Below are 13,971 nucleotides of genomic sequence, written 5' to 3'. Positions count from 1 at the left end.
TGTTTTGAAAAATAGGCTGTTAAGTAGGGAACGGAAATGTCTTACTTTTGGAGTATGACCAAACAGATGGGACTGCTCAAATAACAGGCAGTGACATGGCTGATTAACTTTCAGGAAATGTACTGAGTGTTTATTAAAACAGCTTGCAGTAATTGTCTCATAACTTAAAATAATATTAAACAAAGTAATGCCCGTATAGAGAAGTATAGAGCAAGTATGACCGTGTAAAAATAAGTCATATGTTAGCACATTTCAGCATCACGCTTGTCTTCTTCTCCTCCAGGAAAGATCAGCAGGAACTGCACGGCATCAGGATGGTCTGAGGTTTTCCCAAACATTGCCAGCGCGTGTGGGTCGGACACCAGTCAGGACAAGGTGCACTAAACGTCCGTTTTTCTTTCATCTACATGATTAATTAGCAGCTGACTTGATTTGGATCAATGATGCTCCAGTGACTTGTCATCCTATTGTTCTTGTAATGCCAACACGTTGAATTTGATGAGTGGAAGTGTCTCGAGAACCTAAAACCTTAAGACATGTCCAAAAACCTGGATAGTGGACCTTCTAAGACCAGTGCTTCTCAAATATTTTCTGTTACACCCCCGCCTAAGTAGAAGAAAATATTTTGCGCCCCCTCCACTCTCCACTGTGACTATAAATAGTATATTTTTTCTATAAAAGTAAAGCTTATTACCATTAAAGGAAACAACTAGAGATGTCCGATAATATCGGACTGCCGATATTATCGGCCGATAAATGCTTTAAAATGTGATATTGGAAATTATCGGTATCGGTTTCAAAAAGTAAAATGTATGACTTTTTAAAACACCGCTGTACGGAGTGGTACACAGACGTAGGGAGAAGTACAGAGCGCCAATAAACCTTAAAGGCACTGCCTTTGCATGCCGGCCCAATCACATAATATCTACGGCTTTTCACACACACAAGTGAATGCAACCCATACTTGGTCAACAGCCATACAGGTCACACTGAGGGTGGCCGTATAAACAATTTTAACACTGTTACAAATAAGCGCCACACTGTGAACCCACACCAAACAAGAATGACAAACACATTTCGGGAGAACATCGCACCGTAACACAACATAAACACAACAGAACAAATACCCAGAACACCTTGCAGCATTAACTCTTCCGGGATGCAACAATATACACCCTCCGCTATCCCCTACATGTAGACAAGTCAGAGTGCCGAAACGTCACCGACTGATGCAGAGGAGTGGTCAATCCTGAGTCCCGACTTGGAACAGCTAGCGGATCCTCCGTGGAAACTGATCCGTTGCCACCTGATAACCTCTCCGCACAGAAGAGGGGGGCAGAGCAGAAAAGAGAGACGGCAGATCAACTGGTCTAAAATGGGTCTATGTAAAGGCTAGAATATACAAATTAGTTTTAAGATGGGACTTAAATGCTTCTACTGAGGTAGCATCTCTAACTGTTACTGGTAGGGCATTCCAGAGTACTGGAGCCCGAATAGAAAACGCTCTATAGCCCGCAGACTTTTTTGGGGCTCTGGGAATCACTAATAAGCCGGAGTTCTTAGAATTCAGATTTCTATGTACATATGGTACAATACAATCAGCAAGATAAGATGGAGCTACACCGTTTACTATTTAACACGTAAGTAGTAAAACCTTAAAATCACATCTTAAGTGCACAGGAAGCCAGTGCAGGTGAGCCAGTGTAGGCGTAATATGATCAAACTTTCTTGTTCTTGTCAAAAGTCTAGCAGCCGCATTTTGTACCAACTGTAATCTTTTTAATGCTAGACATAGGGAGACCCGAAAATTATACATTACAGTAATCGAGACAAGACTTAACGAACGCATAAATAATGATCTCAGCGTCGGTGGTGGACAAATGGGACGAGTTTTAGCGATATTACGGAGATGAAAGAAGGCTGTTATAGTAAAACTCTTTTAAGTGTGACTCAAATGAGAGAGTTGAGTCTAAGATAATTACGAGATTCTTTACCAAGATGCTTTGTGTAATTGTTTTCTTTTCAAATGTTAAGGTGGTATTATTAAATAAGTGCTGGTGTCTAGCAGGACCGATAATCAGCATTTCTGTTTTCTTCGTGTTAAGATGCAAAAAGTTGCTGGACCTCCATTGTTTTATTTAATTAAGACACGCCTCCAGGTGACTACAATCTGACTTCAGGCGCATGTAGAGCATACTTGCCAACCCTCCCGGATTTTCCGGGAGACTCCCGAAATTCAGCGCCTCTCCCGAAAACCTCCCGGGACAAATTTTCTCCCGAAAATCTCCCAAAATTCAGGCGGAGCTGGAGGCCACGCCCCCTCCAGCTCCATGCGGACCTGAGTGACGTGTTGACAGCCTGTTCACACGTCCGCTTTCTCACAATATAAACAGCTAATGATCGAGGGCGAGTTCTTGGTTTCTTATGTGGGTTTATTGTTAGGCAGTTTCATTAACGTCCTCCCAGCGCGGTAACAACACCCAACAACAGCAGTCAAGTTTCTGTCTACCGTAAAGCAGTTCGTCTGCCGTAAACAGCAATGTTGTGACACTTTTAAACAGGACAATACTGCCATCTACTGTACATGCATATGTGACCCACCCATAATGTGTCACATTTTTGTGTTAATTTATTTATTTTATTTTGTGGTTTGAATTCGTTTTTGGAGCTGTCATTACACATTTATCAGTATTCACATTGGTCAGTAGGGGGCAGTAGGGCGTTTCTTCCCAATTGAATGCTATCACCTGCAGACCGTAAGTGTCTTGTCATTCTGATGAGAGCGACCAGATTGTGAACAATTGAAACGTCCTGTGTGCTTTTTCCTCCTGTATAACAGGTTAGTTTTGGTGAATCAACTCACTGAATAATATCCATGTGATCTTTATAAGTTTAAGTACACATTCTGATGGTGGAGCCTAACTCTAAAGTGTTTGTGAGTTGTAGTTTGTATTTGTGCAGTAATCAATACAAAATGGCGACGTGAGTGCGCAATGTTTATATAGGAACTTCTGATCCTAATTCAGACTCCCAGACTAGAGCTCCCGTGTGTGTTCTGAAATAGTGACAGAATAGAACAAGGATGGACAATTCAACCCTTAACTCAACAATGAGTGTTATGTGTGTGTATATGTGTAAATAAATGATCACTGAAATTCAAGTATTTCTTTTATTTATGTATATATATATATATATATATATATACATATATATATATATATATATATATATATATATATATATATATATATATATATATATATAAATAAATAAATAAATGATAAATGGGTTGTACTTGTATAGCGCTTTTCTACCTTCAAGGTACTCAAAGCGCTTTGACACTACTTCCACATTTACTCATTCACACACACATTCACACACTGATGGAGGGAGCTGCCATGCAAGGCGCTAACCAGCACCCATCAGGAGCAAGGGTGAAGTGTCTTGCTCAGGACACAACGGACATGACGAGGTTGGTACTAGGTGGGGATTGAACCAGGGACCCTCGGGTCATATATATATATATATATATGTAATAATATATACATATATATATATATAGCTAGAATTTACTGAAAGTCAAGTATTTCTTATATATATATATCTTTACCACGCCCCCAGCCACGCCCCCCGCCCCACCCCCGACCACATACCTCCACCCCCCACCCCCCACCTCCCGAAATCGGAGGTCTCAAGGTTGGCAAGTATGATGTAGAGTTGTGTCATCAGCATAACAGTGAAAGCTTACACCGTGTTTGCGTATGATGTCACCTAGCAGCAGCATATAGATCAGGTGTGTAAAACTCATTTTAGCTCAGGGGCCGCATGGAGGAAAATCTGTGCACACGCGGGCCATACTATTAAAATCATGGCATTAAAACTAAAAAAAATAAAGACAAGTTCAGATTGTTTTCTTAGTCTTACTTTGGCCAAAAATAGAACAAACACATTCTGAAAATATTACAATAAAAATATAGGAAAAAATACCAGCAGTGGTAAAGGTCCATGAAGGAAAGAAAAAAGTGAATGAATGTTTATCGCTGAATAAATTTACATATGCATAAAAACTTGTTTTTTTTTGTTTTTTATGAATTAAGTAATGTTTATGACAAACTTGTTCCAAAACACAATATAGAATATGAGATATAACAGGATAATGCTTACATTGTTTTAAAAAAAGTGGGACCCCAAAAATTTACTGTGGGACCCCATTTTTATGACTTGATGGGGTCCCTTGGACCCCATTTTGAAAATTCCTAGCGCCAACACTGATGGAGTATTGGTGCGTGCAAAACAGCAGCAGGCGGCTGTGGCCTGCAGGCCGGTTCGGGAATAATTCATTCCCGGGCCGGATATGGCCCGCGGGCCTTGACTTTGACACCTATGATATAGATGCTGGAGAGTTCAGGGTTAAGAACCGAACCCTGTGGAAAGCTTGTCATGTTGTTATGGTTGCATTTCCTTCTCAGGTCCATACGGGTCTGGAGAACGTTGCTGATTGCAACTCAATCAGACACTTAACTTCATGTCACCAGTGTCTTCCTGGGAATTGACAGTTATGTTTGTTTAATGAAGTGGCTGATGCTCCTCCTCCTCTTCTACCTTAATCATTATCTGGCTTCTCATTTGTTTTTTTTCACTCCATTATTCATTTTTGAATACACTAACATCACACATGCTGCAGTGTTCACGGAGATAGACAAAACTCCAATTCAAGCAGATCTCAGTCCTGGCGCATTTGAAGCAATTTCAAGGATTTTGTGCGATCACAGTCAACATTTTCTGAACCGTATTATTGCGCATAGAAGATTGAGAAGGAAAAGGGCAAGCATTTTGGCTCTCGCAGTTAGTGGGACATTTGCTATGACTTTTGCTCCGAAGAGCATGTGGGCGAGCAGTCAGAGACAGGAGTGGTGGTTGTTTTCTCCTCATTTGTCAGCTACTGTATTTGTTTTGTAACTGTCTCTTTTGGCAAAGAATTATGACGCTCATCGCTTTGTAAAGACGTATGGGTCGGATGAATGCGACCTGATCGTTCAGGCCACAGCCGCATCGGATACATATCGGATTCATATCTGTCACGACGGGGTTTTCGCAGCTTACTGCGGGGTTCCTTCTCCCGAAATGCAGGCGAACCAGGTTGGAACATGATTTATTCCTCAAAATATCAAAGTATTACAAAAAAACTGAAAACGAGCCGACAGAACAACGTGCCTCAACGCACTCGAAGCTAAAGCAAATACTTAGCATAGACTATGGACAAGGAATACTCACGAAACTGTGGCATGGAACAAACAAATCTGACGTAGACATGGCATGAAGCAAACACTTAGCATAAACTAGAGACAAGGCAAAACTCACGTAACAGGTGCATGTAGCAAACAATGACACCAGACTGAGCGTGGCGAGCAAGGTGAATAAATAGCTCTCTGATTAGTGGTTGGCAGCAGCTGAGCGTGGGACCACTAACCAGAGGCAGGTGAACCCAATTAATCCCCATGGTGACCGAAATAAACCCAGGAGTGCACAAAACAGGAACTCAGGGAGTCCAAAACTAACAGAACATAACAATATCCACACCGAAAGAGGCCTGGGATGGATTTAAAATTGGTGTTCACATTGGCATGAAAAGAATTAGAGTCACATATGGGCAAAACATCGTAATTGACCTGCAGTGTGAACAAGGCCCAAGAGACATGTTATTAGATGAAGATAATAGACTGTTAGAAATAGATTATTACAATTTCATAGAATAAATATTGGAATTTGAGTATTATATCATGTCAGTGCTTTTCTTGATAGTGTATACTGGGGAGAAGGCTTTGCTGGTCCTGACCACCCACCACTGCTGACAGTGTGCTGCGTTTAATCACTCAATCAATCAATCAAAGTTTATTTATCAATCAATCAATCAATCAATGTTTATTTGTATAGCCCTAAATCACAAGTGTCTCAAAGGGCTGCACAAGCCACAACGACATCCACGGTACAGAGCCCACATAAGGGCAAGGATAAACTCACCCCAGTGGGACGTCGATGTGAATGACTATGAGAAACCTTGGAGAGGACCACATATGTGGGTAACCCCCCGCCCCCCTTTAGGGGAGACCAAAAGCAATGGATGTCGAGTGGGTCTGACATAATATTGTGAAAGTCCAGTCCATAGTGGATCTAACATATTAGTGAGAGTCCAGTCCATATATAGCCCTTAACCACAGGTGTCTCAAAGGGCTGCACAAGCCACAACTCAGCTCAGATCCCACATCAGGGCAAGAAAAAACTCAACCCGATGGGATACAATGAGAAATCTTGGAGGGGACCGCGGATGTGGGGACCAACCCCTCTTCCCCCCTCTCCCACCCCCGACTCCTGGGTGACCGGTGCAAAAACGTACTTCTCTGTGTGAACACACTTTTGTAATAAAAAGAGTGAGGGCCTGATCGACTCAGATCAAAATACTAAATACCACGCAGGGTGTGCAAACTATAGAATTGCGTGAATGTGTAGAATGTGCAATAATCTATATTGCATCTGTATTCTATGTGCAATTGGAAAGTGGTGCAGGCCGCTTCATTTAAATGAGGTTTTTATGTGTACTGTGTAGCTTTCGCCATACACAACTCATTTACTGCACGTTTATGTTGTCATTCTCCGACCTGTGGCGTTTTGCTACATTTTAAAACAAGCTGCAGACATTCACCGATTTTTGCTGGGCACCTCTGACTCCTACCGTGCATCTACATTGGAAACCACTTTTTCTTTGCACACTCATGGAAGTGTCACAACGGGGTGGTCGCAGCTTGCTGCGAGGTTTGTTCTCCCAGGATGCAAACGGACGACTCCGGACAGTACGTGCAGGTAAAAACATGATTTATTCCTCAATTAATCCTACACATCACAAAAGACATGCACCAAACAACAAAAGGAAAGCGTGCCGTTCGCACGAGAAGCTAAAGAACAATAAACTTAACGCAGGAAACAGAAGCTAACACTTAGCATGGACTATGGCATGGCACAAAGAAGACTTACTTGGCAAGGCATGAGGTAAACAAACAGCATAAACTATGGCATTGCATGAAAAACAATGACGCCAGGACGACTGACTGGCAAAGGCAGGCTTAAATAATGTCTCTAGATTGGAAACAGGTGCGCGTCCCGAACACCAGAGGGAGGTGAAAATCATAAGTCGCCATGGTAACTAAAACGAACAAGGGTGCACAAAAACAGGAACTATGGAGTCTAAAACTAACAGAACATAACAAAAACATGATCCGAACAACGGATCATGACAGGAAGATGCTGGCACAAACTGCGAATGTGCGCTGGGATGTTCCAGCCACAAGAAAATGCATATTACAAGAAGTTTATTTCACATAGGCGATGTGTTAATATCTTTTCTATGCACAAAAAAAAATGAATGTCATTAGAAAAACACCAGCAGACACCAAAACACATAAGTCATCCAGCAGCCTTTAGAATGATAAAATGATACTTTTGACAGTCCATATATGTTGACAAGCATTCGTAGGATGGAGCTTCAGCGCAATCGCCTCCTTTCTCACAGCCGTGCGTGTAACTGTGTCAATTTGGGCTTACTTTTTAACCGTGCTAAATAAAGACGCAAAATTGTGCTCACAGTTGAGTACTAGTCTTGATTATCGGCCGATAAATACTTTGAAATGTAATATCGGAAATTATCGGTATCGGTTTCAAAATTATCGGTATCGGTTTCAACTTTTTTTAAACGCCGCTGTGTACACGGCCGTAGGGAGACGTACAGAGCGCCAATGAACCTTAAAGGCACTGCCATTGCGTGCCGGCCCAGTCACATAATATCTACGGCTTTTCACACACACAAGTGAATGCAAGGCATACTTGGTCAACAGCCATACAGGTCACAGTGAGGGTGGCCGTATAAACAACTTTAACACTGTTACAAATATACGCCACACTGTGAACCCACACCAAACAAGAATGACAAACACATTTCGGGAGAACATCCGCACTGTAACACAACATAAACACAACAGAACAAATACCCAGAACCCCTTGCAGCACTAACTCTTCTGGGTCGCTACAATATACACCCCCCGCTACCCCCTCCCCTCCCCCCTCCCACCTCAACCCCGCCCACCTCAACCTCCTCATGCTCTCTCAAGGAGAGCATGTCCCAAATTCCAAGCTTCTGTTTTGAGACATGTTAAAAAAAAATAATGCACTTTGTGACTTCATTAATAAATATGGCAGTGCCATGTTGGCATTTTTTTCCATAACTTGAGTTGATTTATTTTGGAAAACCTTGTTACATTGTTTGATGCATCCAGCGGGGCATCACAACAAAATTAGGTATAATAATGTGTTAATTCCACGACTGTATATATCGGTATCGGTTGATATCGGTATCGGTAATTAAGAGTTGGACAATATCGGAATATCGGATATCGGCAAAAAAGCCATTATCGGACAATTCTAGTCTTGATAGATCACACCGCATGTGCTAAATAGTAATATTCGCATCTTGTCCTCCCAGCATTGTGGGCGTTCTAATGATAAGCATATATTCTGCATATTCATGAAGACGGACGCTAAATGGATTGCACCATTATTCTGCTCACAAACCTTTAGTAGATCAGGCCCTAAGTGTGTGGTTTGACTAAGAACCAGAAAACTACAAGGAAATAGTAGCAGGGTGCTTACAAAAACATGTACAGTTGTTGTCAACTGGTAACAACATTAATTGTGCATGTGTGTAATAACATTGTTAAGTGTGTGTGTGTGTGTGTGTGTGTGTGTGTGTGTGTGTGTGTGTGTGTGTGTGTGTGTGTGTGTGTGTGTGTGTGTGTGTGTGTGTGTGTAGCTGGTGTTCTACGTGCTGGTACAGACGTTATACACCTTGGGTCACAGCCTGTCACTCATCGCTCTGACCACAGGGAGCGCTGTCCTCTGCCTCTTCAGGTGAGACATGTCCAACATCGCCATCCTCAGAGTTTGATTATGTTGTTGTCCCCTTTGGATAATTAAAAAAAAATAATGTCAAAGGAATACATTCATCCTCACAGCCTTTCATTGAATCAAGGTATGCTTCTTTACAAGAACAACCAAAACCTTAAAAGTCCCACCAGAGGGTAAATTTATTTGCACTTTTAAAAATGTTATTGCACCTTTTAAACTGTATGGACCAAAGCATTGGAACAGATAAGAAAGTGAAAAGTAAATAAATTGTACTGTATATCTAGAACACCTTCCACTCTTCTAAAAATACTTTCTACAACCTGTTGTAGTTAGTTCTTCCTCACCAAACTCCTTTTAGCATGCCTTTAGGAACATTGCTTTGTGCAGTGGGAACAGATAATTGTCTTTTTTTTAAGCGTTTCCACAAAGTTGGAAGCTTTAGCACATCATTGCCAAGATGAAGAATGAAGATTTGGGCTATCCAAGCAGCCTCTCATTGGTTAACGTCCATATTTTGGTTGATGTGCGCTACAAATGCAACGCCCTGTTTCTTAATTGGATTAGCAAACATTTGATATTATAAAGACTCTAGCAGTTTCTCTTGTCTCAGCATCCTCCAAAATCTCAAACTTCTTGTCGCCTGGAGGAGAACTTTGTTCATCCACCATAAATGAGCTATTATAGGTTGCAGTTGTCAGTATTTTGAGTGTGTGGGAGTGTTGCCGCAAGGCTGTGAGAAGATTAGCTTGTGATGCTCGCCGACGACGCTTCAGGGGTGGATAGTGTTGACGTGTTGAAATTGCGTTAACGTGCAGGAAGCTCCACTGCACCAGGAACTACATCCACCTCAACCTCTTCTTCTCCTTCATCCTGAGGGCCGTGGCCGTGCTGGTCAAGGACGACATCCTCTTCAGCCGCACCTCCGCCTGCTCCACTCAGCCATCCCTGGTGAGACACTTCAATAGACACACATCCAATACGATATCAATCAACGCATTGGCGACAGAGGCAAGGAAAAACTCGCAATAAGCAACAAACCCTCAGGAGTTTTTCCTGTTTGGGTTCAAGTTTTGTGTTCACGATGACGCGCACTTGTCCTGTAATGCAGTGGTCCCCAACCTTTTTGTAACTGCGGACCGGTCAATGCTTGAAAAATTGTGTGGGTGTGTGTGTGTTCTTGTGCGGCCCGTTACCAATCGATCCACAGACCAGTACCGGGCCGCGGCCTGGTGGTTGGGGACCACTGCTGTAATGTACACATACACTGAAGTGACGTAAAGAGTGTTGAGTGGAACATGACGGCCTACAAAGTGCTGATCCATCTGATAAGATTCCTGATGAGTACCAGTTAATACCCAACAAACCCAATGATAAGCATCACAGCCTAATTAACTCAGCCCTGTTTATGCGTCATAGGTGGCGTGTCGAGCCAGTCTGGTTTTCCTGCAGTACTTCATCATGGCCAACTTCTTCTGGCTGCTGGTGGAGGCCTTGTACCTTCACACGCTGCTCGTGGTCATTTTCTCGGAAAACAGACACTTTGTGGTCTACATGTTTATCGGCTGGGGTACGATACTTGTGCTCTCCTCAATACCCTATCAAAGTGATGTAACATTGTGCCTTTTTGTTCTGTTTTTGTCATTTTTGTTGCACTTTGGACACGACCGGTTTTTGTACTTCACTGAGAAGGCTAACTGGTAGCAAACAATAGAGAGGTGCATATGGTACTAGTCATGATTCTCGCTGGTCAAAGGCAAAGCTGCACATTTGTAGAGTTGGTGTGCGTACTTTCACACCTCACTTTCACGGCGGTCGTAATGCACACTCCCCAGACTAGTGGAGGTTCCTCGCATGTCTGGATCTCCGCTCCCACGGCCAATGTTCCCTCTAATGCAGTGGTTCTTAACCTTGTTGGAGGTACCAAACCCCACCAGTTTCATATGCGCATTCACCGAACCTTTTTTAGTGAAAAATGAAATGTTTTTTTCTTTAATTTAATCTTAATTTATAAATATTAATCATGAAATTATGTTATTATTTTAAAGAAATACTAATAAAGATGTATTTTACAAACAGAAAGTTACAGGAAGGTACACATGATCCCATGTTTACGTCTCATTGTGCAACATGTGAATGTTTTAGTGGGAACTAAATGCGATATCTGAAAGGGGTACAAATTATTTCCAAAGCAGGAACCCCACCCAGACATACAATACTAGTACACAGCTCATGAAAAACAATATTTTTTGTTACTGTCATTGTAAGTGGGCCAAAACACTTATATTAGAAAAAAATCTCATGGAAATGACTGCTGTCAATTGATTATAATAATAAAACATTTAACTTGTTATTTAGTCAGGTTTGGGACACGTCTGACGTCGCTCACATGTGCTCCACTGAATGCTCAAGGAGTTTTTACGTTTGCTCAGGCGTATGGAAAATTAGAAGGAACATTGTTTGGGGGTATCCATAATACGTCGATAGGGAGAAGTTTTTATTTACACGATGAGTCAGGTGTGTCTTGACCTCCGCCAAACCCCTGAGCCCGACTCACCGAACCCCTAAGGTTCAATCGAACCCAGGTTAAGAACCATTGCTCTAATGTGTCTGAGCAAACGCAAAAACTCCCCGGGCGATCAGTGGAGCACATGTGAATAACATCCAACGTGCACATCGTGGTCATACCAGCATCACACCTTTGCCATACCTGACATCATAACAAGTTAAATGTCTTATTATTATTATAAGACATTTCTATGAGATGATTTTCTAATAGAAGTGGTTTGGCCCACTTACAATGAAAATAACAATACAAATTGTGTTTTTCATGAGCTGTGTACTAATATTGTATGTCTGAGTGGGGGTCCTACTTTGGAAATAATGTGTATCCCTTTGAGAGATCACATTTAGTCCCCCTTAAAACATTCACTTGTTGCACAATGACAGGTAAGCATGGGATAAAGTGTACATGCCTGTAACTTTCTGTCTGTAAAATACAGTCGTGGATAAAAGTTGACATACACTTGTAAAGAACATAATGTCATGGATGTCTTGAGTTTCCAATCATTTCTACAACTCTTATTTGTTTGTGATATAGTGATTGGAGCCCATACCTGTTGGTCACAAAAAACATTCATGAAGTTTGGTTCTTTTATGAATTTATTATGAGTCTACTGAAAATGTGACCAAATCTGCTGGGTCAAAAGTATACATACAGCAATGTTAATATTTGGTTACATGTTCCTTTGCCAAGTTTCACTGCAATAAGGTGCTTTTGGTAGCCATCCACAAGGTTCTGGCAAGCTTCTGGTTGAATGTTTGACCACCACTCTTGACAAAATTGGTGCAGTTCAGCTAAATTTGTTGGTTTTATGACATGGACTTTCTTCAGCATTGTCCACATGTTTAAGTCAGTACTTTGGGAAGGCCATTCTCAAACCTTAACTCTCGCCTGATTCAGCCATTCCTTTACCAATGTTGATGTGTGTTTGGGGTCATTGTCCTGTTGGAACACCCAACTTCGCCCAAGACCCAACCTCCGGGGTGATGATTTTAGGTTGTCCTGAAGAGTTTGGAGGTAATCCTCCTTTTTCATTGTCCCATTTACTCTCTGTAAAGCACCAATTCCACTGGCAGCAAAACAGGCCCATAGCATGATACTACTACCACCATGCTTGACGGTAGGCTGGTGTTCCTGGGATTAAAGGCCTAACCTTTTCTCCTCCAAACAATTTGCTGGGTATTGTGGCCAAACAGCTCAATTTTTGTTTCATCTGACCACATAACTTTCCTCCAGAAGGTCTTATCTTTGTCCATGTGATGTCAGAAATTATTGGAAACTCAAGACAGCCATAACATTATGTTCTTTATGTAAACTTTTGACCACGACTGTATTTCTTTTTATTAGCATTTTTGAAATCTATTAACAGCATTTCATGATTAACATCCATTAAATTAATAATCCAATAAATGTGTGGTGTTGTAGTTGTCCGACTTTTTGTGTGGCCATAAACGCATCAGTGGCTTAGTGCCACGAGTGCGTGTGTTGGCGCAAAGTGAGAGCGAGCAACTGCTGTCAATATGACAAAATACAAAGAGTTGGTTTTGGCCTGGTTTGTGTGGCAGATAATGACCAGTTTTGCTAGATAGTAGTTTTTTACTAATGTTTTTGGTGTGGTTACAGTCGACAATAAACAGCTTTGCTCAATAAAGTGATCAATGGTCGTTTTAATAATTGTGCAGTCCTGACGAACATTGTTTTATCTGTTGTGACCACTTGTTGTCACCTGTCACTCACATTGCATTGCAGAATTATATATTTATTTTGTTTAGAGTTCAGAGTGGACTATATTTTGTGCTCGGCATAAATTTGCTGTGCGCACATGGCACGTGAGCAGTGCACCTTTGAGGGAACGTTGCCCACGGAGAATACTTTGTCTTTTGTGAATATTTGTAATTGATAACAGAGTAAATGTAGGACACAATAAATATTCATGGCCTGATCACCTAAGATCCAAATAACAAGTGCTAAATAGCGTGTGCAAACTATAAAATTGTGTGTACTTGATAACAAGTGCAAAAGCAGTGCAGACCGCTATATTTAATTGTGTGCACTACCGGCTGTCACCGTGGAGAAACTAATTTCCCTACACATTCATGTCATCATGCTCTTCAACCTGTCGTGTTTTGCAATGTTGTTAAACATGCAGCACACATCTATAATCTGTACCAACTTTTCTGCAATATAGAAATGCAACCCAGACAACATAACCCATTGTTAGCATGCAGAAAGTGCGCTCTGGGAGACCACACGACTAGTGTTTTCTGCCGCAACATCAGCAATGTCTGTTGTGGCGCACTGGAATGATCCAGAGGAAAGAAAATGCTTCTTGCATTGGTGTTCGTTTGTCTGCTATCTCCAAATCAGTCTTAAGTACTTTATCAGCTCAAAAGTGGAATTGCTAGTGTTGCGTCGGACCAGTTTTCCTCTCAGGGAATAAAACACTAGTCAATCCCAAG

General features: G+C 41.6%; 1 protein-coding gene across 3 annotated transcripts in view; it reads left to right on the top strand.

Moving 5' to 3' along the window:
- Positions 1-13,971, top strand: part of vipr2 (vasoactive intestinal peptide receptor 2) — a 40,518-nt gene that overhangs the window by 17,018 nt on the left and 9,529 nt on the right. For all 3 annotated transcript variants that reach the window (XM_072915222.1, XM_061979102.1, XM_061979100.1), the window contains exons 4-7: positions 284-375; positions 8,858-8,955; positions 9,768-9,900; positions 10,369-10,519. In XM_072915222.1, coding sequence (XP_072771323.1) covers positions 284-375; positions 8,858-8,955; positions 9,768-9,900; positions 10,369-10,519 — 474 coding nt within the window. The remainder of the gene's footprint in view (positions 1-283; positions 376-8,857; positions 8,956-9,767; positions 9,901-10,368; positions 10,520-13,971) is intronic.

The sequence above is a fragment of the Nerophis lumbriciformis genome, linkage group LG19 (genome assembly GCF_033978685.3).
Source record: "Nerophis lumbriciformis linkage group LG19, RoL_Nlum_v2.1, whole genome shotgun sequence".
Lineage (NCBI taxonomy): Eukaryota > Metazoa > Chordata > Actinopteri > Syngnathiformes > Syngnathidae > Nerophis > Nerophis lumbriciformis.
This window is presented reverse-complemented; position numbering and strand designations above follow the sequence as displayed.